Source organism: Lagenorhynchus albirostris, chromosome 11 (assembly GCF_949774975.1).
Source record: "Lagenorhynchus albirostris chromosome 11, mLagAlb1.1, whole genome shotgun sequence".
In the NCBI taxonomy this organism is placed as follows: domain Eukaryota; kingdom Metazoa; phylum Chordata; class Mammalia; order Artiodactyla; family Delphinidae; genus Lagenorhynchus; species Lagenorhynchus albirostris.
The window spans coordinates 53,246,267-53,273,913 of record NC_083105.1 but is presented as its reverse complement, the minus strand read 5'-3'; the positions used below and the strand labels follow the sequence as shown (position 1 = coordinate 53,273,913).

Here is a 27,647-nt window from a genome sequence, read left to right as displayed (position 1 = left end):
ACTTTTCATATACTCTATTCAGACATCTACATACTTTACAAATTATGGTTTGGCTCTAACTGAATCATGCCTTAAAAAAGGTCATCCCAGAGCGGAACCAACGGGAACCAACTATGCTGGAATCATCACCACCATAATTTTACCTGCCTCACTCATAAAAATGGGTCCTTCTACACGAATACTTCAAATCAAAACTTTTCTGGACAGATACAGTGACTGCCTCATTACTCTCCAAGAATTAGAGGGGGAAAAAAGCCTATAAATTTAGTCCCTTTTAATCCAGGATAAACTATTTAGAATTTTTTATTTTGTTTGTTCTAGAAACAATATTACAGTCTGTGCTTGGTGCTCACTCTTCATTGCTGCACAGGATGTGGGGACGGAAGGCGATCCTCCAGGCAAGAAGCTTAGTCTCCATTCCACCACCCTGAGTTTACCAGGCTGTTAGATTCAGAAGTTTGTATCATTAAATCACATGTAATTAGATTTTCAATTCACTACCACCTTTGCTAACACGCAAAACAGCCAACAGATCCTCCAGAGATTTTATTCATGATAAAACAAATAAGGCAAATGAAAAAGCATTAACTTTTATGAACTGTATACAAGTACCTTACAAGTCAGTAAAAAATAACTAATCAGTGCACAACCTCTGCTGTGCTTGAGTAAGGAGGTACTTACTCAGCACCTCCTAGCTGGAAAGGACTCAGTCAATGACTTAACTGAGAACTAATAAAGTGAACCAGCTTGCTGAAGCCATAAGCTGGTTAGAAGAGCCAGGATGACCTCAAGCTGCATCTTTGAGGTTCTCATCTTCCCCCAGCACCATGCTACTCCTATGTCACACTAGGCTTAGATTTTAATCTTTTCATGAATTTATCTTCCCAACAAGAATGTAAGCCTCTTAAAATCTCTGTATATTTTGCCCCTTAGCTCATGTGAAGTATACAGCAAATCTGTGATAAATGATACAAAGAAAACCAGTACAATACACTATTAAATAATCCCAGAATTGCCATAAACCTAACGTGCTCAAAGATCTGTACTTTTAACCCCAACTCTAGCAAATTCTGGCCCCTATTGTTTTTTTTTTTTATCTATTAAAGATAGACAATACTAACCCCTCTCAACTGTCTAATGGTCTTAAATAGCCCAAACATAATGACACACAGCCCTTTGGAGCAAACAAAGTACTCCACCATCTGGAATAAAAACCACAGAGTGTGTGGAAGTGTATTCCTGAATCAGTACAAATATTCGTATTGGAAGTGGAAGAGCTATTGATACATTCCACTGGAACTTTTTTAAAGTGGTCTAAGGTTTTCTATCTGTAAAACAGAGTTCAAAAAATAAGACAGAGGAACTTCCTTGGTGGTCCAGTGGCTAATACTCCGCACTCTCAATGTAAGGGGCCCGGGGTTCGATTCCTGATCAGGGAACTAGATCCCACATGCCGCAAAGAAGATCCCAAATGCAGCAACTAAGACCCGGCGCAGCCAAATAAAATAGTAAGGCAGAAAGTTATGTTAACTGTTTATTCTCCACACTGGCAGTTCTCAAAATATGATCTGGGAACCCCAGGGAAACTCAAAGACCCTTTCAAGGGATACATGAGGTCAAAATTATTTTCATCATAATGCTATGATGTTACTTTCCTTTTTCACACTCATTCTTTCATGAGTATGAGTGGAGTTTACTCATGAGTGTGACAGTACAACCTATTAAGTGCAGAAGCAGATATGAATCCAGCTGTCTTCTATTAAGGCAGACACTAAAGGGACTTGTGAGTGTATAATGATGCCACTCTTCTTACTAAATTGGGTTTTGTTCTGGAAAACATGGGTATTTTTTATTAAAAATGCTTCCATGTTTCTTTTTAACTAAATTTATAAATTTTTTTTAATTTCTCAGTTTTAATTTCCAGTACAGTAAATATAACATATATTCAGGCATACCTCATTTTATTGCACTCATCTTATTGTGCTCCACAGATACTGCATTTTTTCCTTTTTCTTCTTTTTTTTTTTTTTTTTTACAAATTGAAGGTTTGTGGCAACCCTGCAACAAGCAAATCTATCGGCACCATTTCTCCAACAGGATTTGCTCACTTCATGTCTCTGTATCACATTTTGGTCATTTTCGCAAATTTTCCATTTTTTTCAGTTGTTATGTTCGTTATGGTCATCTATGATGAGTGATCTTTGATGTTACTATTGTAACAGTTTACAATAAAGATGTAAAAGATTACAATTCACGGAAAGCTAATATGATTGTTAGCATTTTTTAGCAATAAGGTATTTTTTTACCTAAGGTTTGTACATTTTTCTCAGACCTAATGCTATTGTACACTCACTGGACTACAGTATAAACATAAATTTTATACGCACTGGGAAAACCGCAAAATTCATGTGACTCACTTTATTGGTGATATTCACTTTATTGCAGTGGTCTGGAATTGAAACTATTGTATCTCTGAGATGTGCCTGTATAGCTGACAAAAACAAAAACTTCTCAGAGTCAGCTTGGGAACCGACACCAATTTAGGAGAATTTAATGAAATTAAATTTGAGTAAAGAATTTTATTCTAACTGGTGCATATCTACATGCACATGATTTTAAGTTAGAAGATATCGGGCTGAGGTTGGGCAGAGAGGGAAATGGACCAATTACCTCGTGTGACTTTTGAGTTTTCATACCAAACCAAAAGTGCAAGTTTCAGTATAAACAATCTAATCCACAGGTGAACTAAATCATAGATTGCGCTTCATTCAATAATGCTTCAGCTTGTGCACTGAGGAAGGATTAATGAGCAAGCATCTTATGAATATACCAAACCTCCACCCTCACCCCCCAAAAACACAACAGAAAGAAAATGGAGAGAAAAAAACAAAAAGCAAAAAAACCTGAGCAGGTGAGAGGGCAGACAAAGGACTGATGTTCAGAAACTTCAGTGGGTTTCTGAACTCAGTATCCATACAGACAGACTTCCATTCCCAGCCACTCATTAAAATATACCAAGAAGTCTACTTTACTGTTCTCACTGCTTACCTCCAGCTAAGAGTCAGAAAGCTAACGTATTTTTTCCGTTTCCCCACAGGGAAATCCAGATGCAGAGGATACCATGCAATGCCTCCAAGAGACACGTAGTGACATTCAGACATTTGTCTGAAATTTGTAAATATTGTGGTAACTGTTGTATTCCCAGGTGTTGAGCTCATAATTTGAAATCAACCCATAGAACAAAGGTAACCTCTGCTTCATTTGAAATTAAAAGAACTATATTCATTATGTCTCCCCACTATTTCCAGTATATATATTTAAGCATTAATGTATATAGCTCTATATTAACTATTAGAGGAATTAAAATGTATACGACAATGCCCACACCCTCAAGATTATTCATTAAAAGTTCAAACAATTAAATAAAAACAAAAGATGTCACCAATTATCTCTCAAATGCATGACAGCAAATGAGTGCCTTTAGCGCTGAAGACACGACAGAATCATTGGAGAATTCTTCAGAATAGGGTCTTAAACTAGTCCTTAAGGGCCATTTTTCTAAACCAAATTATTTAATCCTAAAAATAAAAAAGAAGCCTGGCTCACCAAAAACATTACTTTGGTAAAGTACTTTAAAATAAGGTACATAACTGCCATTTCTCAAAATAATGTTCACCCTGAATGTTGACCTTTTCAAACTATTGAATAATGTCTCTAGAAATACTGGAGAAGTCCAATTTGAACATTTTTCTCAGAAAAAATGTCACTTTTCAAATTATGGTTTAATGAAGATTTGGCTTCAAGGATATTCATCCCAGGACTGTTTTTTTTTTGGCCACAAAACACGGCATGTGGGATCTTAGTTCCCCGACCAGGGATCGAACCTGTGCCCCCTGCAGTGGAAGGGGGAGTCTCAACCACTGGACTGCCAGGGAAGTCCATCCCAGGACTGTTTTTAATAGTAAAAAATTGGTTACCACCAAAAAAAAAAAAAAGTATGTTAAAATCATCAATGGAATACAATGGAGCAATTAAAAATTACAGAGTAAAATATGTATTTACATGGAGAGATAGTCACTCCATTTCAGGTGAAAAAACCAATCAGTATGTAGAATTATCCCATTTCGTAAACAAATACAAATGTACTTAGAGATACAAACTATCAGTTGAAGCTGATTATGAATGATAGAATTTATGGATAATTTTTATGTTCTTTATAGTACTTGTAAGAATTTTAAAGTGCCTACAGTGCACACATACCAATTCTGTGATGAGGAAAAAAAGTATATCATTTTAAAAACACTAATTCTATGTTCCTGACTGATCAATGCCTTCCTCTACCTTGGCAGGTTAGAAGACATCCAAAGATGTTTTTAAGTTCTTCTCACCCATAGTCAGTGGATGACAGAAACTGTTACAAGACAGCTTCCCTGGTGGCACGGGGGTTGTGAGTCCGCCTGCCAATACAGAAGAGATGGGTTCGAGCCCTGGTCTAGGAAGATCCCGCATGCTGCGGAGCAACTAAGCCCGTGCGCCACAACTATGAGCTCACGCTCTAGGGCCCACAAGCCACAACTGAGCCCATGGAGCCCGTGTGCCACAACTACTGAAGCCCGAGCGCCCTGGAGCCCGTGCTCTGCAACAGGAAAAACCACTGCAATGAGAAGCCCATGCACCGCGACTAGAGAAAGCCCGCGCGCAGCCACGCAGACCCAACGCAGCCAAAAATAAATAAAAATTAACTAATTTTTTTTAAATTGTTACAATATAAACTTTTGCCCAAGGGTCAAAACTCTGCTAGAAAAAACAAAACAAAACAAAACAAAACTCTCGCGTGAGTTTAATTAAATCTACAGCTGACAAGCATCAGGCTTCTCAGGCAACTTGCAACACTTTCCGAGCTAAGGAAATAAAACTATTAAAACATAATTTTTCGACAAGGAAAAGGACGTCGGGGACTTTGAAGTAAGGTGCTCTGGGAAGGTGTTACACATTCGAATCCCAAACAAAATAATCTTGACATGAATCTGAGCTGAAAACCCAGGGGTGGTACAAAAGCCAAGCCTGTCAGCAGAGTTCCAACTCGTGGTCCATGCTCCTTACGAATCAGGGAAGGCAGCAATAATATACCTAAGCTATTTTAAATACTGAAGGGGAAAAAGCTAATGAAAAATAGGTTGTGTGCAGTAAGGACTCATACAGTAACTGAAACCAAGGTTAATCCTTTGCATTCGGCTTAAATGTTATTACCACACCCACCCCTCCTACTGGTTAGAAAATACTGTGTCTGGTTAAAAAAATGTTAAGGGGCAGCAATACTTATTTTTTATACAGCTTGCCGGACAAAATCGTTCATGAGGGATCCAGCCAAGGAAATAAATAAATAAATGGGTGCATAATAGAGAAGGTTGGGAACCAGGACTGCAGGGAATCCACAGCATCACCCACGGCCCATGACACCCAAGACCAAGGACACCTCGTGGTGCCCCTGAGGGTGGCAAGGCAGCAGGCAGGACTTCAGGTGGTATGCGAGGCGGGAAAGGGCCAGCGTGGCCAAGTGGCCGCTGTCAGCACTGACCTGATGACCAGGGACACAGAGAGAGGACGAGAGGCAGGGCTTCAACGCCAGGCCCCTGCAATTCCCATCTGAGCACCTGGATATTTTAAAGAATAAACACCAGCTGCTGTAGTCTGAGTTGCCAATTCTTCTTTTCTTCCCATTTGCCGCTGCACTGAATCACCAGCCCAGCTCTGGACACCTGGTTCTAACAACCAGGCAGCATGGTCCCATTATTAATAACCACAGGGCAGGGTGCCAAGAGGCCATCTAATCTGGCTCTTTGGCTCTATTCTAAACCCTACTTTACGGGGTAAAGGCTAAAAAAAAATCGCTTGGTGTTTCCCAAACATATATTTTAGGCTATAGTATCCTCATAGGCTATTTATTTGCAACAAAATACTGTGGCTATTTCCTCTTCTATATTAAAACAAAAACAAAACAAAAAAACCACTTAATAGTTCTTTCTAGAGTAATACCAGTTTGGTTCCCTCCGTCCCCTGACATCCTCTTATGAGCTATCCATATTCAGCGTCCCTTAAAATCTGCTTCCTACTAAGCATTTATTTTCTCTTATTTTTGCCAGTTGTGTGTTCTAAACATAACTTGTCAATGTTCATCTTTTCAAAAAGGTAAAGCATGACTATTAGTACACCGTGGCCAACCACTTAAATATAGCAATTCAATAATTCACTGCACTTTTATTTAAAAAATCAATTTATCACTTGAGATTTTTTTCCCCTCCTATGCTTATATGAAAAAGGTTATCTGGTAGAAAGGCACTGTTCTTCAATAGCTTAAATGTCTGTCTGTCAACTCCCTGAAAGGACAGTAGAGTGCACGAATCACTTCAGTCACCTCACCTTGGCAAATAATTGACCTCTCCCACAGCCCTGCAATGATTCATTACACAGCCCAGCCAGCCAGCAAGGCTCCATTAGACCTGACTAGTCCAAGACACCAAGGCATACACTCCCCAAGATAGCCCTGCAGGAGCCCATGAGGCCAAGGACCAGCAAATGAAGGCCACCCCGAGCACTGCTGGCCTTGCTGGCCCTCGAAGTTGAAACATTCCCATTCAGACTTGATTGTGCTTAAGTAAGAAGTAAGAACTTAGGTAACAGAATTCCCAAAGTAATTTTTAAAAGTACTGTCTCATAAAACCTGACTCAGGACTTGGGCCTCATTATTCAAAATTCCTCAGTCTATTTCCTCATGTCTAAGTAGCTGTTAATAGTAAAACACATGATCTATTTATTAACTTTAGAAAAACATCACTACATAAAATGTACAGATTGGTTTTAAGATTTACAGGGTTTCCAAAAACATTAAAATGGGGGGGGGAAAGCAATTTGAAGTTAGGAAAAGATGGTAATTTTGAAAATATCTGGACTGTTAAACATAGGAAATGCACATATATTAAGAAAGTTAATTTTTAAAAGGTATATTATACTCAGCAGAACTATTTTTAAAAGCTTTGAAAAGCATCCTTTCATACAAAACTTGATGTGCTAATTTGCCCTTACGGAATTTAAAGACACCTAGAGATTAGGCTTTATTAGTTTCCTTTGAGTAGTTAAATACATTACACATTCTCTTCTGTGGCATTTTGTTTATGAGGATATGATGCCTTTTTATTAATGAAAAATTTCACACAACAAATGGTCAGGTTCAATGATTCAGCCATGGTCACAACTAGGATCACGGGACGGTATGAGATTCTAAAGTAACATACGTTCTCTCTGGGCCTCATTTTCCTTTTATTAAACATGGCTAACAGATGCTTATTTGTAAGTATACATGGCAGGGACTATACAGAGCTCTACAGATGTAACTTGGTGGTTTCATTATCTTTTCTCATAAATAAGCACACAAAGAAAATACAGGTAAGCATTTAAATTTTACAGTCATTTAAAGAAAACTAAGTCAGAAATTGTGTATCAAAGAAAGCACAATGGATTCACATTCCTCACTGGAAAAAGAGCAATTAAGCAAGTACTTTAATTTCCCTAAATTTCCCAGTGGATTACATCTGCTTCAGAAGTAAGGTAAACACAGCCCAATGGTGTCTTTATTATTCACTAAGCACTTTTCAGGCGACACATTCTGAAGTCTTTTCTAAACAGACTACTCCTCAGATAATATTCACCTGACTGGCTACCAGCTGAAAAGAGGAGTGACTCAAGTTTTAAACCAATTTCCCACTGATTTAATTGAACAAGAGCACAGCAAAGAGATGTGTCAACTATTTCTACTTTTCAGTTTGACCCCATGTAAAGCTCTCAGTTATGTGAGTGCTAAGTTATGGAAAGCATACGGACTGAGTGAGCATTTGCAGAGCACCAAGTTGTAAGAGTTAAATCTGGGTCCCCTCCTGCCCCCCTCACATGGATGAGGACCTAATGGTTTGGTGGTTTTCTCGACTGAGAAAGTCAAAGCTACTCAAATCTAACTTTTAATTTACTGTGGAAAATAACTTAATAGCATAAATCAATGCCATTGGACCAAAGGAAATACACACTTAAAAATAAAAAGAATGGATTGATGGATAGGCAAATGATTAAACACAGCACAATGTGCATTGTAGAATCTAGATGGTGGGCACATACGGGTGCTAAGTATATAATGGTTTCAACTTCTCTGGATATTTGAAAATTTTCATAATGAAGTACTGGGGGAATTCAAAATTGTAATCACAATAAAGGAGACGGCAGGCCCCACGGGGAATAACCACAGCCTGGAAGGAAAGACACTGGTTCTCAGCCTAATCCCAGTAACTCACAAAGTTTACAACTGTAAAGGGTCTTGGGAATCCCCCAGGACAGGTAAAATACATGGTTCTGAGTCTGTGAAAAACTAGAAAAATAGGAGCATAGCGTTTTCAAAAAACTAAAAACTGTTCTTTTTGCTGAGATTATATGCCTCTACACTTCTGATTTAAAATATCCTTTATTTCATGAACCGTTGCTGATAGTAAATAAGAAAGTTGGTTTTTTTATGTCCCTACTTAGCAGTCAAATCTGATCACCCTTGATATCTCATCAATTTCCTCATCTCCTACCTTTGATGTATAATTCCTTGACCTACCTTCAGCAAGAATCCCCCTATCCTTGACGTTTCCTCTTAGTAATTTTCCATCCACTGAACTCATCACTCTGTTCTTGGGTTATAAATTTCCATCTGTCTTTGCTGTAGTTGGAGTTGAGTCTGATTTCTCTCCCCTAATACAATGCCCCTATTGCAATAGTCTTGAATAAAGTCTTTCTTACCTTTTTAACAAGCGTCAGGATAATTTTTTCTTTATTCATACCTTTATAAAGGTATGTATAAAGGTCTGGCGACCTTCAGGTACAGAGGGCTTCGCAGCTAATCATAATGCTTGCTGAAAAGAACAATTTGCTTCCCTAGTGTGACTTAAAGGCTCCAAATACTGAGATGTGAAATTGCCCAGAAGCATTAAGACATTTAAAAACAAAACAAACAACTTCCCCCACCCGCAGTGTTGGTCTCTTGTAATCTTAATAGTCCATGATTTCACTTCAATTTAATTTCAAAGAATGACACTAAAGGGGGAAAGACTATGCCGTAAGATTTTCTTGAGGATGATGACTGTGTCTTATATTATGGACCCAGCATACGAAAGAAATGATTTCATTGATTGGATGAGAGAAGTAATGGAAGCAGATGAATGTTGTTTATTTCCTGAGGGAGAATGGCATAAATTCAAGGGGGAAAAATATCAATCCTCTGTTCAAATTAGGCAAATCAGAGAAAATTATAAAGACACTTAATTTTTAAACTAACTTATCTTTAAAATTTTTTAGTTAAGAAAACAAGTCCATTTACATGCATCAAAAAGAATAAAATAGGAATAAACGTAACCAAGGAGGTAAAAGACCAGACCTGCACACTGAAAACTGTAAGACACTGATAAATTAGGTTGAAGACACAAATAAATGAAAAGATATTCTATGATCATGAGTTGAAAGAATATTGTTAAAATGTCCATACTACTCAAAGCAATCTACAGTTTCAACGCAATTCCTATCAAAATTACAATGGCATCTTTCACAGAAATAGAACAATCCTAAAATTTGGATGGAACCACATTAGACCTCAAATAGCCAAAGCAATCTTTAACAAGAACGAAACTGGAGGCATCACACTTCCTGATTTAAAACTATATTATAAAGTGAGAGTAAATCCAAACAGTATGGTATGGGCATGAAAACAGACACATAGATCAATGGAGCAGAAAGAGTCCAGAAAAGAGTCCAGAAATAAACTCATACCTATATGGTAAATTAATTTATGACAAAGCAGCCAAGAACATACAGTGGGGAAAGGTCAGTCTCTTCATAAGTGGTGTTGGGGAAAATGGACAGCACATGCAAAAGAAAAACTGAATTACTACCTTATATCATACATGAAATTAACTCAAAATGGATTAAAAACTTGAATGTAAGACCTGAACCCATAAAACTCCTAGAAAACATAGGCAGTAGCCTCCTTGACATTGATCTTCATGATGAGTTTTTGGATTTGACACCAAAAGCAAAGGCAACAAGAGTAAAAATAAACAAGTAGAATTACATCAAACTCAAAAGCTTCTGCACAGCAAAGGAAACCATCAAAGAAATGAAAAGACAATCTACCAAATGGGAGAAAATATTTGCAAATCACATATCTGATAAGCGGTTTATAGCCAAAATATATAAAGAACTCATATAAGTAAACAGCAAAAAAAAAAAATCTGATCTTTAAAATGAGTGGAGGATACAAATAGACATTTTGCCAAAGACATACAGATGGCCAATAGGTACATGAAAAGGTGTTCAATATCACTAATCATGAGGGAAACGCAAATCAGAACCACAATAAAATACCATCTCACACCTCTTAGAATGGCTATTATCAAAAAGATGAGAAATAACAAGTGTCGATAAAGATGTGGAAAAAAAGGAACCTTTGTGCATTATTGATGGGAAGATAAATTAGTGTAGCCAATATGGAAAACAGTACGGAGATCTCTCAAAAAATTAAAAATAGAACTATCATATGATCTAGCAATTCCACTTCTAGGTATTTATCTGAAGAAAACAAAAATACTAACTCAAAAAGATATCTGCATTACCAAGTTCATTGCAACATTATTTACAGCAGCCAAGACATGGAAACAACCTAAGTGTCCATCAATGGATGAATTAAAAAATATGAGATATATATATATTCCATACATATAATATTCCATATATATACTGGAATATTATTCAGCCATAAAAAAGGAAATTCTGCCATTGACAACAACATGAATGGACCTTAAGGGCATTATGCTAAGTGAAATAACTCAGAGAAAGACAAATACCATATGATCTCACTTATATTTGGAATCTTAAAGAAGCAAAAAACTGGCCACTCTCGCCCTCTGAGATGGCCCACACTCTGTGGAGTGTGTTTCTCTCTAAATAAATCCACTTCTTACCTAAATAAAGAAAAGAAAAAAACAACCGAACTCACAGACACAGAACTGTACAAACTTCCAGTTATCAAATAAGTCCTGGGGATGTAATGTGCAGCATGGTGACTATAGTTAACAATACTGTACTGTATATTTGAAAGTTGCTAAGAGTAAAAGTTCTCATCACAAAAAAAACTGTATCTGTGTGTGGTGATGGGTGTTAACTAGACTTATCGTGGTGATTATTTCACAGTACATGCATATATTGAATCATGCTGTACACTTGAAACTAGTATGTCATGTCAATTATATCTCAAATTTCTAAGTTATCTTCAATAACATTATACATTTTTAGAAAACAATTCTATCATGCAGTCAGTTTTAAGTTATCAGTCAGTATGGATGTAACTGTTGCTATAATAAGGAAGCACTGTGTGGTGGGGCAAAATCAGAGACGATGTCTATGTAACTGGGGCTGCAACACAGGATAAACACAACCCCTCACGATAATTAAATCCTCTACCCGAAGCATCACTAGTCTTTGAAGGAAGCTGATCCATGTTTCTAAGAAAAAGGACAGCCCAGGAGCTCCACCCCTGAGGGGATGACTTCATTATAATCTGAAAAATGGAGGAGAGCTTAGCCACCTGCTTTCCTATTTCCAAATAGGAGATTAATACCTTCTGCAGGTTAGTAGAAAGGTAGATGAAATATTTTAGGCTACTCGGCACGGATCTGCAGAAAAGCGCTATGGAGAGCTCCGTTAAGTGAAAGCCCCCTAACACCACACCCCACTCATTTCTTTTCCTCCTTATCCAACAAGAAGTGGAAAACCTCAAGGTTCTTCAGTTGCAAAAGTCAAAGAGGGAGTTCCCAGGGAGGAGCTCTGCTACCAGGTGTAAGAGGGGTGGGTGTACTAGAGGCCAGAAGGGAAAAACAAAGGGCAGGGGATTTCTGAGCTCTGCGGTCAGAGAAATAGCGGTTTCTCTGCTATCAGCAATACACAGCCCATTTTTGGATTGGGCTGTTTGTTTTTTTGTTATTGAGTTGCATACTGAAGTAAGTCGGAAAGAGAAAGACAAATACCATATGCTAACGCATATATGTGGAATCTAAGAAAAAAAAAAGTCATGAAGAACCTAGGGGTAAGATAGGAATAAAGACACAGACCTACTAGAGAATGGACTTGAGGACACAGGGAGGGGGAAGGGTAAGCTGGGACGAAGTGAGAGAGTGGCATGGACATATATACACCACCAAACATAAAATAGATAGCTAGTGGGAAGCAGCCGCACAGCACAGGGAGATCAGCTAGGTGGTTTGTGACCACCTAGAGGGGTGGGATAGGGAGGGTGGGAGGGAGACGAAAGAGGGAAGAGATATGGGAACATATGTATATGTATAACTGATTCACTTTGTTATAAAGCATAAACTAACACACCATTGTAAAGCAATTATACTCCAATAAAGATGTCAAAAAAAAATACACAGCCAACTAATGCAATTTATTCGTAATTGCTAATTAGTGCCAATGACTGGGGAGATGGAAGAGCCTATAGATTCCAAAATAAATCCAAATACTTGTGGGCCGTTTGCTGGATTTAAATAAGGTTAAATTTCAACAAAATTTTCACAACCTTGAACTTCGTGAGGCAGAAAGAACTTATATAATGCACATTTAACAGAAACTCTCAAAGTAGCTTTCTTTAAATACCCATGTCTGGGGCACTTTTATAAGAAAGGTAATAGGAAAAAAATGGCATAGTTACAGATATAATCTAAATAAGATAATACTATAATTATGATTTATTCTTTCTGTACAAGCAAAGAAATTTACCACTGATAAAACTTGAATATGATGCTTTCATATACAGAGCACTGCATATTCTCTGCATCATCTACTGTCGTAGTTTCAGGCACCAACTCCACATTCACTACATCCAACTGACCATCAGTGGGAAAGAGGTTGGGAAAAAGGTCAAGAAGAAGAAAAGTCAAAATGCACTTCTGACCTATTAAAAACTGAACTGACTTCCGGGTCCTTGACGCACTTGGGTGGTTATTTAAACTTGTGGAAAAGAACCATGTGAGGTCTCTGGGTCCGACTATTGTTTCCCATGGGCTCTCTCTGAGCAGGTCTAACAGGCTAAGTCAGTGATTCAACACCAAACTAAAAAATAAAACTTGCTAATCAATGTTTTTGGAAAGATTTTAGCTCCGTGGATGTTATCTGTAACTACAATGCTTTACAACCTAGCATACAGCCCTGAATCAAATGGCTAAACTTCTCAGCCACAACAGGAGGCTTTCTGAGGAGCAGGAAATTCCACCTCGCACAATGCCAATAAATACTGAATAAATGAGGGACTTCTGTTTCTGGATCCCCAAATCTTACAGGGATCACTTAAGCTAATTCTCTAGTTCTATAACCTACAGAGTATCTCCTTCTTAAAGGGATTAACAATATGTTGCAAAAAATAGACCATTTTACCTTTTTTTTTAAGATGTTCAGGGTAGGAGTTTAGTAATTAATTAATTAATTTTTGCTGTGTTGGGTCTTCGTTTCTGTGTGAGGGCTTTCTCTAGTTGTGGCAAGCGGGGGCCACTCTTCATCACGGTGCGCGGGCCTCTATCGCGGCCTCTCTTGTTGCGGAGCACAGGCTCCAGACGTGCAGGCTCAGTAGTTGTGGCTCACGGGCCTAGTTGCTCCGCGGCATGTGGGATTCTCCCAGACCAGGGCTCGAACCCATGTCCCCTGCATTAGCAGGCAGATTCTCAACCACTGCGCCAACAGGGAAACCCTCACCTTTTTTTCTTTTTTCCTACCATACAAAAGTTCAACAACACTAGAGTTCAACTCTCCTCTAACTCCTCAGTCACCAAGTGATGCCAATTCTTCCTCCCCAGGAAGGCTTAGAAAGTAGCTCACTTTCTGGAAACAAACCACTTCTGATTCAAGCTGGGACTCTGAGCACCGCTCTGATCCCCACTCTGAGCAATCTTCCTACCAATCCTATCCCTCTAAGGTACGTTCCAGAACAAAGAGAATTCCTCCTCCCAGTATATCCTGGGCAGTATTACTGGAAGTGGCCTCTGACCATAACCACAGTTCCTACTTGTCTGTCTCTCGTCTTCCCTATTTCAGCCATTTTGATCATTCAGGATGTATTTTTGCAGGAAGATAAACTATAGTTCAAAGTTTGAGGAAGTGGTACAGTACAACATCTGACAGAGGGAAGTGACAAGACAACATTTGTATACAGGTCTCTGCTTGAATTAACAAGTATGTACTACTTTTATAACTAGCTTTAATAATTAAACATCTTACAGTGCCCTTTCGAACCTACAACTGAACCTCCCTCGTGTCCTAGACTAGGGTAAGATAAGCTTCTTAGTGATAAGGAAGCTATACGCCTCCCACACGTCTCATTTCAGATTCCCTTATATGCTTTACAGCCCTTGGCACATCGTGTGCTTGTCATAGGATCCAAACATTTTGAAACGGGTTTTTTTTCCCCTTTCCTTTCCTTCCTGCTAACTGAGGTACTCCTTTTGCGTGTCCAAGTAGCTTCCACATTCTGTGTTTTAAACATCTTTCTTCTTATCTCTCTGCCCTTCAGATAGGTGCCCTTGCCCTGGGGAACCCACTGGAGTGACAATGGGCCCTACACATTTAGGTTTTTGACAGGCACGAGGTCCCCCACCTACAGAATTGTAGGACACTGTATGCCTCCAAGTTGCCTTTGGCCTTGCAAAGGTCCAAATGGTCGTTTAAACTTTTTTTTTCAATCGAGAAACAGTACTTGGTGTTTTGGCAGGCACTTTTCCCTCACACAGGTGTTTTTGCTTTGGTTTTCTCCTGAAACGTATAATGATATTTTCTACCTCCCCAACCTCACCGTTCTCTACCATGCTTTGTCCTTTATTATGTGTTAAATTTTATTGTTTTAGCACCCATCACTCTCACTTCTGTGTCCTCACTGTTTTTACACACTCCAGTCATCTATCCCCAATTATATATATTTTCTATTTCAGCCGGTGGAGAAATGGTTGTATGATGAAAGGCAAAGGAAAAGAGAATTCGAGATTCTAGGAAGAGCGTCTCCCAAACCAACCCTTACCCGGGAACCCGGAGCGTCGGGAACCAGGCCTGCTCGGGGGTATCCGGGACACCAGAACAGGGTCAGCATCGAAGCGCCCAGGCGTCGGGAGAGCTGATTGGTTCCCCGATGAACCAATCAGCGGGCGAGGCTATGCACTGGTAAGGGAGGGCCAAGATAATAGAGCGGATGAAGTTAAAGGAAAAGGGGCAGGTGTGCCAGGCACCAAGGGTTTGCGTGCACTTTTGCACACCCACCTGGTCATTATTAATCCCGGAACTCTGGTTTGCTAAATTCCACCTTCCGAGTTTCCCAGTTTCATAACGCTGAATAGGGGAAGAAACATTACCCTAACGTTCATAAAACGGTCATTAATGGTGAATGGAAGAGTAGCCGTAGGGTTGGGGGAAGGCCATTAAAATCCTTCCTCTCTCCTTTCCCAGTTCCACTCCAGGTCGTCAACCTAACTCAACCGGTTCTTGAAATAGTAGATCACTCAAACTCTCGCTTAATTGCCAAAACTGATTACCAAAATGCTATCATTAGACACCTGGAAGAAGTTTCCCCCTCCCCAAGGACAGGGGGAAACAATATTGGCGTTTACTAAAGGCGCAGGTTTTCCTACCTGCTAAAGGACAAGCGAATGAGCTCTTAGGCTGAAATCAGAGAAACTGAGACCTTCTGAACTGTGCAACCAAGCACGGGGCCGCGGCCGCTTCCAGGGCTCGGACAACCGCCCCACCCCGCAAACCCTGGCGCAGGGACAGTTCCTCCAAGCTCTACCGCACAAACTTCACGCGGAGGCACAAAGATTTGGGGGTAATGGGAGCACAGATACCAGATTTCCCTTCTGTGTTTCAAACTTCAGCAGAGCTGTTCCACGCTCTTTCTTCCAAGTGTCACAGCCACCAGATTCACAGCCGCGTCCAGCCTTAGCTTTCCCACGGTCCAGCGCTGCCACCCACCCATCTACCACCCAAACCCGGGCTGGAGACGCCGCGCCCTCGGGGTTGGGGGAAAGGGGAGTGGGAGAAGAGAGAAATGGCCAGTGTCAGTAAAGAGGTGCCCGCCGAGGCCTGGACGCCAGCGGCCAGCGGAGGGCCCTGGGGCCGAGGAACAAGGAGAGAGGAGGGCTGGAAGCGTGCGGGGAAGGGCCGCGAGGAGAGCAGGGGCGCCGCCGGTGTCGCTGCACTCACTCTGCGTAGCCAGTGGCCCAGGGCAGCCGCCGGGTCTCCTTGAGAATGAGGATAGGGCGGGCGATGTGGTCGGCGCTGCACTCCACCTCGTCCTGAGACAGCCCCAGGAACTCGGGTCGCCCGTAGGGGAAGCGCAGGGGCAGGTCCGAGCCTCCGCAGCCGCCGCCGCCGTGCTCGGAGCCTGAGCTGCCAGCCATGATGCCGCCCATGAAATTGGCCACGGCAGATTTCACTCGAGTGAGCATATTACTCCGGCGCCCGGCAGCAGCGGTGCGAGCAGTGGGCGGCGGCTGGGGCCGGGCGAGGCGCAGCGCGGGGCATGCAGGCTGCGGCGGGCGCACGGGCAGCCGGGCCGGTGGGCGCGCCGCGCTGCTCCCAGAGCCTAGTGCTGCAAGGGGCCGAGCTCCGGCCTCCCGCGCTCAGTGCAGCCGCCGCCGCCCCCTCCCCCCGCTACACTTCCGCAATGGAGCGGCATGGAGCGGGCCGGCCGGGCCGGGGGAGATGCCGAGCGCTCCGGGAGCGGCTGGGAGGCCGCAGCTTCAGCAGGTCCCTTCCCCGCCTGCTGCGCTCGACTCCTGCGTGAGCGGAACTGAGCCCACCCGGCGAGTCCGCGGAGCCGGCGCAGCTGCTGCCAAGGCTACCGCCGCCGTCGAGTCATGTGATAATACGGCTGCAAGGGCTCCAGCGGCTGCGGGGCCGTAGCTCAGCCCCTCCCCTGCCGGCCCGAGCGAGGCTCGCACCCGGACCGTGACCTCCTGGGGGAGGAGGAGCCACGCTGGGTCTGTACCTGGCGGAGAGGATGGGGGCGCTGTGAGCTGGTGGCTGTACAGGTGTTAGGGGAGGTCACGTGGAGCCGGGCCTCCGGGAAAAGCCAGTTGAATCTACTCGAGGAGAAATGCCGCCTACGCCTTCGACAAAGGAAACTTCGGGAGCTGAAAAGGGAGACAGGTGGAATCCCGGTGGGACGGCTCCAAGTTCTGTAGTGGAAAGAGGAACACCTGGTGTGAGAGATTTCGGCGCTTTCAAGAAACAAAAAGCAACAACCCACAATGGTTGCACAAAAATCATTAAAAGTTTTTCCCTAGGCATTTCTAAAATTCCTTTTCTTTTTTTTTATTACCACCACAGGCATCATTATCTGCGGGGCAGACCCTGTTTCGAACCCAGAATAAGCTTAATGGCGAAGAAAACAAAAGAGCTCTAAGAAATCAGAAAAAAGCACCATTTTGCCTAGTAGTTAACCGCTTAATAGATTTATACAAGCATTTTCCTTCAACGTAACAGCGAAACAAAAGTATCTTTTCAAAGCTGACCCTTGATACACTGAATGCAGCCTTTTCTCTTCTTAATTCGAAACATTGTTATAAAATTATCTAGGGGCACTTTAAAACTGGAGGAATTTAAATAGAACAAAGCAACTCAAATGCTAAAGTAAAAGTGAATAAAATGTCTGCAAACGATAAAAGTGTGCGTTGAACTTGTATTAAAACAAAACAAATGTTTGTGAAAAACCCATAAATGTGCTTCATTAGGTGGTAACATTTGTTAAATATTGGCTTAAAAATTGTTTTTCGCAAGAGAGCTGTATCCTGTTCATGTTTACTTATTCTGTATCCTGTTCCTATGTTTACCTACCACGTAATTTGCCAGGACTCTGTGTTACTTGTGGAGTTAAGCGCTGAATGGCTCACTTGGTATTCAGGAGGGAATACAGGCCCCCCTTATTGGGGGGGGTTGGGGGGACGGGGGAGCAGCCCAGGTTTTGGATGGGAAGATAATTCGTTGAAGAGGAATTAGAATCCTGGCTTTTAGGGGAGGCCTGGGTAAACTTCACTGATCCCCCTTTATTCAGTATCTATAATATTTTTTAAGGCATTTTCCCCTTTGGCTTTTTCATGAATAGGTACTCTGGTTTACTATACACCAAATGGTTATGTAAAAAAAAACAACATTCAACGTTTCAGTGAAATACCATTTCTGTCAATGAGTTCTTTTATTACTTTTCACAAAACAGAAATGTAATTTTATCTTGGCCCCCTTTCCCTAATTTTAAAATTGGGGGCAGGATTCTAAAAGATGCAAAATCTAAACAAGCCCAAAAAAGTCTTCTCAACCTTTGCTTTGTTAATTATAAACTGCTTCTGAATGGGAAATCTCAATATAGTGGTTAAACAACCAACCAACCACAAGCCCTGGCATCCACTGAGTCTCATAAAAATTTAGAATCCCCTTCTCAAGCTTTTGCTGTAGAGCAATTACCTTTTAACAACATCGTATGGATACTTCAGTAACAAACCTCTACTGAGATGAAATTATGTTCTTCCCTTCATTTCACCTTAGGGCAAGGCTTTAGTATTTACTAGAAAAAGGATTTATTTTTCCATTTAAAAGTAGTACCGGGCTTCCCTGGTGGTGCAGTGGTTGAGAGTCCGCCTGCTGATGCAGTGGACACGGGTTCGTGCCCCAGTCCGGGAAGATCCCACATGCCACAGAGCGGCTGGGCCTGTGAGCCATGGCTGCTGAGCCTGTGCGTCCGGAGCCTGTGCTCCGCAACGGGAGAGGCCACAACAGTAAGAAGCCCGCGTACCGCAAAAAAAAAAAAAAAAAAAAAAAAGATGGGGAATAAAGTCAATATTTTGTAATATATGTAAATGGAGTGTAACCTTTAAAAACTGTACAAAATTTTTTTTTAAGTGTCCAGTTTCTGAAAGTCAAGGCAAGCCTGAGGAATTCTCAGACTGGGGACAAAAGGGGCACAACTTACTACAACAGTGTACAAATGTTAATTTCTTAGTTTTGATGTCAACATTAGGGGAAAACTGGGTGAAGGGTACATAGGAACAAAAAATTTAAAAATAATCAAGGAGATTTGGGTTTCAAGTAGAAAGGAAATGTTCGTTTGGAAGTCAGGCCAGGAGAAGGATGAATAATGCCGTTCCAGGACTCAACCCTCTCACAGCTGTAGGTTCATGCCTCATTGTATTGTATCTAGCAGTTTATCTATGTCTTCCCATTAGATAGTGAAATCCTTTAGGGCAACAATATTCTTACTCATCTTTGTATTTCCAGCACTTAGCCTAATGCCTAACAAGTAATAGGGCTCAGGGCTCAGTTGATAAATTAATTCCTTTTTTTTTGGCTGGGCCGTGGGGCATGCAGATCTTCTTAGTTCCTTGACCAGGAATCATACCCATGCCCCCTACAGTGGAAGTGTGGAGTCGTAACCGCTGGACTGCCAGGGAATTCCCAGTAAACTAATTCTTAAAAAAAAAAAAAATCCATTTAGAGAAGAATGCAACTTGTTTGAATGACCAAATCTGTTATATTTATACCCTCAGTTTTCTTAACGATCTTAAGTTATCCCTTAAGATCTGTCATACCTGTAGGCAGAACTTCCTTAACCTCTGATATCTGATAAGATAAGGCTTAGCTAACTTCAATCAATATCCAGATTGGTAATAATATGGATGGGACTTCCCTGGCAGTCCAGTGATTAAGACTCCACACTTCCCTGCAGCAGGGCCATAATAATATCGTCATGTGGGTCTCTGCTTCACACAAAACTGGTAACCTGACGATATCAACCAGGATATAATATTAAAATAGTTAACATTAACTTGCTTTTGCTTCAGAAACAGTTTAGATTCCAGTTTCATATATAGTAATGTACTGGCTGAAAATCTTTGACTTCGTAAGAGGGATTTATTTATTTCTTCATAGTAAACAAAACCTTTTATTTATAAATAACAATTTCCTTATGAACCAGGAGGTTTATAGCTAATTTTTGAGTACAGAGTTATAGTCTCAGCAAATTTTACTACCACCAAGTACACACATTTTCTAGATCACAGACACCTAATTTCAGAATATCTGGTACATTCAACCAATGGATTACATCTGACTTTTTCTCTTACTTTCCCATTGGCCACTTTCTATAGACTATTCTATCCTATGCCCACATTGTCCTACTGAAACCACTGCTTTGTAACTGATGCAGGAATTGTATAAACCTGAATCCCTCTCACTTAATTCCTGGTCCCATAATACCTATTGTAGATTAGACTCTAAAATGTGCTGATTACCAGAATACTCATGTATAAAATGGAAAAAATAATCATTCCAGTCTCATAGGGTAGCTGCAAGGATCAGTGAGAAAATAGTTATAAATATGATATAACTAATGTTGGCCCAGAGTTATCAACCTTTTCTACTTAAATCTATTTTTTTCCTTAGGGACTAGTTTTTCATATTAAAATTTTAAACCATTTCCTTTTTTTGATTTTTACTTACAAAAAGGAAAATAGAAACACCTACCACATAGGATTATTTTGATGATTAAATGGAAAACACGGAAATTCCTAGTATTCTTCCTGATAGAGGGTGGATGGTTAATAAGTGAATAATCTACGTTACAATACTGACAGCACCCTGCCCTGTGAGGGAAGGAAAGTTTACAGGCATTGTTTCCAGTGCTCTTCAACACTTTATAAGTTAAACATTGTTAATCAACACCACCTGTTTACTATTGAGGAAACTGAAATTGGGGAAGGTAAATGAATTGTCTAAGACCACACAGCTAGTAATGAAATAGGACCCAGTCCCACTGTGTAATTTCACATTCCATCAAATAGAAACTTTTCATTATGAAAGATTTTTTTCTTCCTTTTCCAAGTAAAGACCTGGAATTTTGGTTATCTTAAGGATTTTGTAAATTTTCTATGGATTCAGAAATTTTAAAATTTCTTAGAAACCTCAGAACGTTATAAATACGATAATGTCATTTGGAAATTGTTCCAAATTCCAAACAAACTACTTTCCAGTTTTTTAGATAGAACATGTTTCTAATTTGGGAGCTGCCTAAGTCATACTAAAATTGTATGAAAATTCTAAATTCTATTATACTGAAATATCTTTAAAACAATTATATTACCAACCTGTTTTCAAGACTTCCCATGTTCACATCTCTTTTTCAGTGTGATCTAGCCTGCCATTCTCCTGCCATTTAAAAATACCTGCTATCAGGATTATTCTTCCAAGGCAATAGTGGTCTGAGTCAAGCAGCCAATGAAGATGGTTTACTCAATGGGAAAATTAGTTTTTGCTCAGAGAAGGGCATGTGGTTCACAAAAATTCAGAAATCAAGTACCTAAAGACAGCTTCTTAACTAAGAATTATAAACTCTCTCTTAAATTACTTTTTATTCCCTCAAAGGATCAGTTTTGTTCTATGCCAGTATATGTGACAGCTATTTAGAATGTCTTGAAATGCACAGTTAGTTGCTTTGTCCTTTTTGTCATCAGTTGCATTTTCAATCAAAGTAAAGAGAATTTTTATGCTTGCCTGTGAATATTTTTAGGGTCAGCTTTCCAAAACCAAAACAAAGTAGACTGTCATGGCAATAATCTCAGATTTTATTCAAAAGCAAGACCACCCACCCCAATTACTCTGGTTATCCCTTCATAATGAACATATCCTACTTTTACAAAATTTTTCCCTGTGTCTACTTCAGTGAATTTAAAAATTAATTTATTGTCTCAATTCTCTTCTAATTGTTTGGCTGTGGAAAATTGGCATATTAGATTGTACTTCCTGGACCAGCAACCAGAAGATCCCCTATAGACTTGTTAGAAAAGTAAATTCTCTGGCTCCATCCCACATCTATTGAATCAGAACCAGTAGGGGTGGTACCCAACTATCTAGTTTAACAAGTCGTCCGGGAGATTCTGATAGAAACCATTTGAGAAACACTGGCATATGAGAAACTTGTGCTATTTACTTAATGGACAGGCAGACATGGAAGTGAGGGAATATATCAAATAAGAAAATAAGCAGTGGCCCACGTGCTTTGACTCTAAATGGGTACAGAAGAAGAGTAGCCATGAATGAGACTCATAAACTGGTTCTATTCAGATACATATGAACTGCCCCTCTCTTCTGCTTGATTTCCATAGGCTTACGTTAGTGTAAAACCCCAAGTACATTTGTCTTGGGCAGATCTGTAAATTCTTCAGCATATGGGACACTGTAGAGAAAGAAGTAGGATTGACCATTTCCTCCTAATCATCTCCCAGGCTGCATTACCCAATACGCAGTCTGTCTACGCACATGTTTCTGTCATCTGCCAAGCAGGGGCAGAAAAAAAAAAAGTAATATATAAATATATTTATATAAATAAGTACATTTATATAAATATAGATTTTTATATAAATAAATATGTATAATATATATTTTTAAAATCTTCATTTTGGGTAATGTTTTTTAAAAGTACCAAAATGGTCATTATTAGGAAAAGCAAAACCTTTTTGTCCTTCCTTATATCTTTTTATGACTTTGTATTGTTTTTGGTTTGATTGCTGGTACTAAGGCACTAGATTTAATTTTTCAATGCCTGAGGCCTTATAGGGTTTTAATCTGGCTCAGAATTCTCCACTTGTGTATCTCCCAGGTACCTCAAAATAAACATATCACAAATAGAATTCATGACCATGACTCCACTTCTTCTTCTCCTGAGACTATAGTGTCAGTTAATGACATCAGTATCCGCCTACCCAATCTAGAAATCTGGGAGGGATCCTCTATTTCATCCCTTTTGTCATCTTCCCATGTCAGTCTGTCAACTCGTTTTGACCTGCCTTCCAAATACTTCCAAGTCCGTCTCCCCCTGACTGTTCCACAGTTACCAGGTTTGCTCAGATCATCATTATTTATACTCAGACTTCTCAGCAGTTTCTCGCTGAGGAAGTGAGAGCGCCACTCTCTTCAGGTGGAGCTATCTTCCACACAACAGGAAAAAGGAGCTTTCTAAACAGAGCACCTGGTGATATTTCCTTCCATTTTAAACTCTTCAATTGTCTATTTGGTCAAAAACCTCACCATGAGCCGTTATGATTTAGTTCTGATTACCTTTCCAGACATAGGTTAATCTTTCCTCCATTCCAACAATTCTGTGCTGCAGCCTTACTCATTACTTGTCATTTTTAGAATGTGGTGTTCTTTACCCCACCCTCTTGTCAGAAGAGCCTGTTTCCTTTTGCCTGAAACGCTGCAAGCCTTTCCTCTGTCCCTCCCCCAAACACGCCATGGCTAACTCCTAAATTGTTTTATATCCCTCACATCCTTTCAGCAGCTAAGAGCTTCCTTCTCTATATTCCCAAAGCACCTTTACATGTCTTTCCCTAATTGTAGCACATCACATTGTGTTAAAATTACCTGATTCCCGCAATGTAAGATAATTGAAAAAAAAGGGGTTCTTTTTTCTCTTTGAATCTATAAGATTTACCGTACATTATATGTATTAAATACAGGTTAAATAAATAAATAAGTAAATAAACAGCTATGGCAAAGAGGGAATGGCAACAATAAGCCTCTCACTTTAAAGATCAAATTAGAGGCTTTTAGTAGTACTTTCTAGAATAAAAGAAGATAGAGGTAAAATGTTCATAAACCCAGGCCAGTATCTATAGCATCCTAATTTTGGTGTCCAGGGTTTACCAGATTTAATATAAATATCCTCAGTATACAAGTCAGATGATTCCATATGTTGAAAAGCATTTTATTTAATACATCTGGAAAACAAAACTGTGCCCTAAATTTGAATATAAATGTATTTTGAATGCCCCTATACTTAACACCTTCGGTATTTCTATTAAATTGTTTTAAAACGTGTGTAAAAATTAATAAAAATCTCCATTAAAATAGACTTGGGAGGCCAGACGAGGAAAGTCTCACACCCTATGATGATAGCTGACCCCAAGGGAAGAAGGACTTCCTTTCCTTGCCTGGAGAGATCTCAGCCAATAAAAGACTGTCACAACTCAGCCAATGAAAAGCCGCTATACTTCAGAACTCTCAATTCCTCCAATGGGCTCTTTGTTTACTATAGCCTTCCCAACTTCCATTCCCCCTCTTTAAAAGAGTTCTCTTTTGGGGCTTCCCTGGTGGCGCAGTGGTTGAGAGTCCGCCTGCTGATGCAGGGAACATGGGTTCGTGCCCCGGTCCGGGAAGATCCCACATGCTGCGGAGCGGCTGGGCCCGTGAGCCATAGCCGCTGAGCCTGCGCGTCCAGAGCCTGTGCTCCGCAACGGGAGAGGCCACAACGGTGAGAGGCCCGCGTACCGCAAAAAAAAAAAAAAAAAAAAAAAAAGAGTTCTCTTTCACTGGGGAAGGAGGACGGGGAGGGGACAACGACAACATTTCCAGGTGACTTGCCATGGTTGCAGACCTGGAATTGCAATTCTTTGCTGATCTTGAGTAAAACCATTTTTTGCTGAAGAAATAACTGGCAGTCTGTTTATTTTAGGTCAACATGAGAAATGTCTGTTACTGAATTTTCAATTTAAAATTAAGAATCAACTTTTTAAAATAAATTTATTTATTTTTATTTATTTATTTTTGGCTGCGTTGGGTCTGTTGCATGCGGGCTTTCTCTAGTTGCGGCGAGTGGGAGCTACTCTTTTTTTTTAACATCTTTATTGGAGTATAATTGCTTAACAATGTTGTGTTAGTTTCTGCTGTATAACAAAGTGACTCAGCTATATGTATACATACAAGTGTGTATACACTTTGTGTGTGTATACACTTTGCTGTATAACAAAGTGACTCAGCTATATGTATACATACATCCCCATATCTCCTCCCTCTTGTGTCTCCCTCCCACCCTCCCTTTCCCACCCCTCATAAAGCACCAAGCTGATCTCCCTGTGCTATGTGGCTGCTTCCCACTAGCTATCTATTTTACATTTGGTAGTGTATATATGTCAGTGCCACTCTATCACTTTGTCCCAGTTTACCCTTCCCCCTCCCCATGTCCTCAAGTCCATTCTCTACGTCTGGGTCTTTATTCGTGTCCTGCCCCTAGGTTCTTCAGAACCTCTTTTTTTTTTTAGATTCCATATATGTGTGTTAGCATACGGTATTTATTTTTCTCTTTCTGATTTACTTCACTCTGTATGACAGACTCTAGGTCCATCCACCTCACTACAAATAACTCAATTTTGTTTCTTTTTATGGCTGAGTAATATTCCATTGTATATATGTGCCACATCTTCTTTACCCATTCATCTGTCATGGACACTTAGGTTGCTTCCATGTCCTTGCTGTTGGAAATAGAGCTGCAATGAACATTGTGGTACATGACTCTTTTTGAATTAGTTTTCTCGGGGTATAATCCCAGTAGTGGGATTGCTGGGTCATATGGTAGTTCTATTTTTAGTTTTTTAAGGAAACTCCATACTGTTCTCCATTGTTGCTGTATCAATTTACATTCCCACCAACAGTGCAAGAGGGTTCCCTTTTCTCCACACCCTCTCCAGCATTTATTGTTTGTAGATTTTTTCGTGATGGCCATTCTGACTGGCATGAGGTGATACCTCATGATAGTTTTGATTTGCATTTCTCTAATAATTAGTGATGTTGAGCATCCTTTCATGTGTTTGTTGGCAATCCGTATGTCTTCTTTGGAGAGATGTCTGTTTAGGTCTTCTGCCCATTTTTGGATTGGGTTGTTTGTTTTTTTGATTTTGAGCTGCATGAGCTGCTTGTAAATTTTGGAGATTAATCCTTTGTCAGTTGCTTCATTTGCAAATATCTTCTCCCATTCTGAGGGTTGTCTTTTCCTCTTGTTTATCGTTTCCTTTGCTGTGCAAAAGCTTTGAAGTTTCATTAGGTCCCATTTGTTTATTTTTGTTTTTATTTCCATTTCCCTAGGAGGTGGGTCAAAAAGGATGTTGCTGTGATTTATGTCATAGAGTGTTCTGCCTATGTTTTCCTCTAAGAGTTTGATAGTGTCTGGCCTTACATTTAGGTCTTTAATCCATTTTGAATTTATTTTTGTGTATGGTGCTAGGGAGTGTTCTAATTTCATTCTTTTACATGTAGCTGTCCAGTTTTCCCAGCACCACTTATTGAAGACACTGTCTTTTCTCTATGGTATATTCTTGCCTCCTTTATCAAAGATAAGGTGACCATATGTGCGTGGGTTTATCTCTGGGCTTTCTATCCTATTCCATTGATCTATATTTCTGTTTTTGTGGGGAGCCACTCTTCCTTGTGGTGCAAGGGCTTCTCGTTTCAGTGGCTTCTCTTGTTGCATAGCATGGGCTGTAGGGGCATGGGCTTCAGTAGTTGTGGCTTACGGGCTCTAGAGCACAGGCTCAGTAGTTGTGGCACATGGGCTTAGTTGCTCCGTGGCATGTGGGTTTTTCCCGGATCAGGGCTCAAACTCGTGTCCCCTGCATCGGCAGGTGGATTCTTAACCACTGCACCACCAGGGAAGTCCCCAGAATCAATTTTAATTAATCTTGGTTTTTCATGAATACTATCCATCAATGGTTTCTAACTGTCTTATCCACCAGTGTTTTCTTTCCTAGTACATACCTCTTTTCCATTGTTTTGCTATTGTTCATGAAAACAATAGAAAAATATTTTCAGAAATTACCAAAGTTTGTAAAACATGACAGTTAAAAAGCTTAGTTTTAAAAAAAAACTAACTTGGGTAGTTCTTAAATGTAGCAGGACGACACGTCTGAAGAAACTTATTAGTAATTAGTCTTGTATGTGTCAGAGTACATGTAATACCGTGCTTTTTTCAGCAATGAGGCTCATTAGTATTAGCTACTGGAACTTTGTAGAGTAATTTGGAAATTTGTGTCATTGAGATATTCTAGAATAGCATACTTAAAATGCCTGGCACCTAGTAGACATTGAATAAATGGTAGCTTTTATTTTCATTAAGAGGTCCCTGTGTGAAAGGCAATTAAGAGCTTGTTTGTAGCCTCTAAACATACCAAGGAACCGCCCCTTCCCCCTTAAAAGGAGAATAAGCCTTGAACCTCCATTATGCAGTCAAAGATGGATACTGTTTTCTCATTCTTTCTGCCAAAAAGAGTTCACAGTGAGATTTTCACAAGGATACAAAAATATCACTCTTTTTTTTCCAGAAAGTAAAAGATAGAAAACTTTAAAATCCTCTGCTGATGTTCTCACTACCTTTCTTGCTTTTTGTTTGTTTACTTGTTTTGCTTTTCATTCTGAACACATTCAGCATCATAGCAAGCTGGACACTAAAAATCGGAAAGTGAAGGGGTTCATTATACTATGTCCCAGTTCCACATTTCAGTTCAGCACCTGACATTATCTTTTCTTTTTATCCCTGTCCCAACTACCTTGAGAAGCCTTTTAAACAAAGCAGTTAATTAATTACCTCCGTCTTTCTTCTTCATCTCACTTCATGCAAGGTGTTTTCTAGAAAGGAACTTAGAGAGACAAGGCAGACTTTCAGGTCTGAGTGAAGTCTATGAAGCAATGGGAGAAGTGGACTGCAATTCCCTTTTGAGGCG

The 27,647-nt window shown here is 40.2% G+C and overlaps 1 protein-coding gene across 1 annotated transcript in view; it reads right to left on the bottom strand.

Annotated features, from left to right (window-relative positions):
• Positions 1 to 16,657, bottom strand: part of PPM1H (protein phosphatase, Mg2+/Mn2+ dependent 1H) — a 261,473-nt gene extending 244,816 nt beyond the window's left edge. The window contains exon 1 of the mRNA XM_060165666.1: positions 16,312 to 16,657. Coding sequence (XP_060021649.1) covers positions 16,312 to 16,556 — 245 coding nt within the window. The 5' untranslated portion in view covers positions 16,557 to 16,657. The remainder of the gene's footprint in view (positions 1 to 16,311) is intronic.
• Positions 16,658 to 27,647: the final 10,990 nt, after the last annotated feature.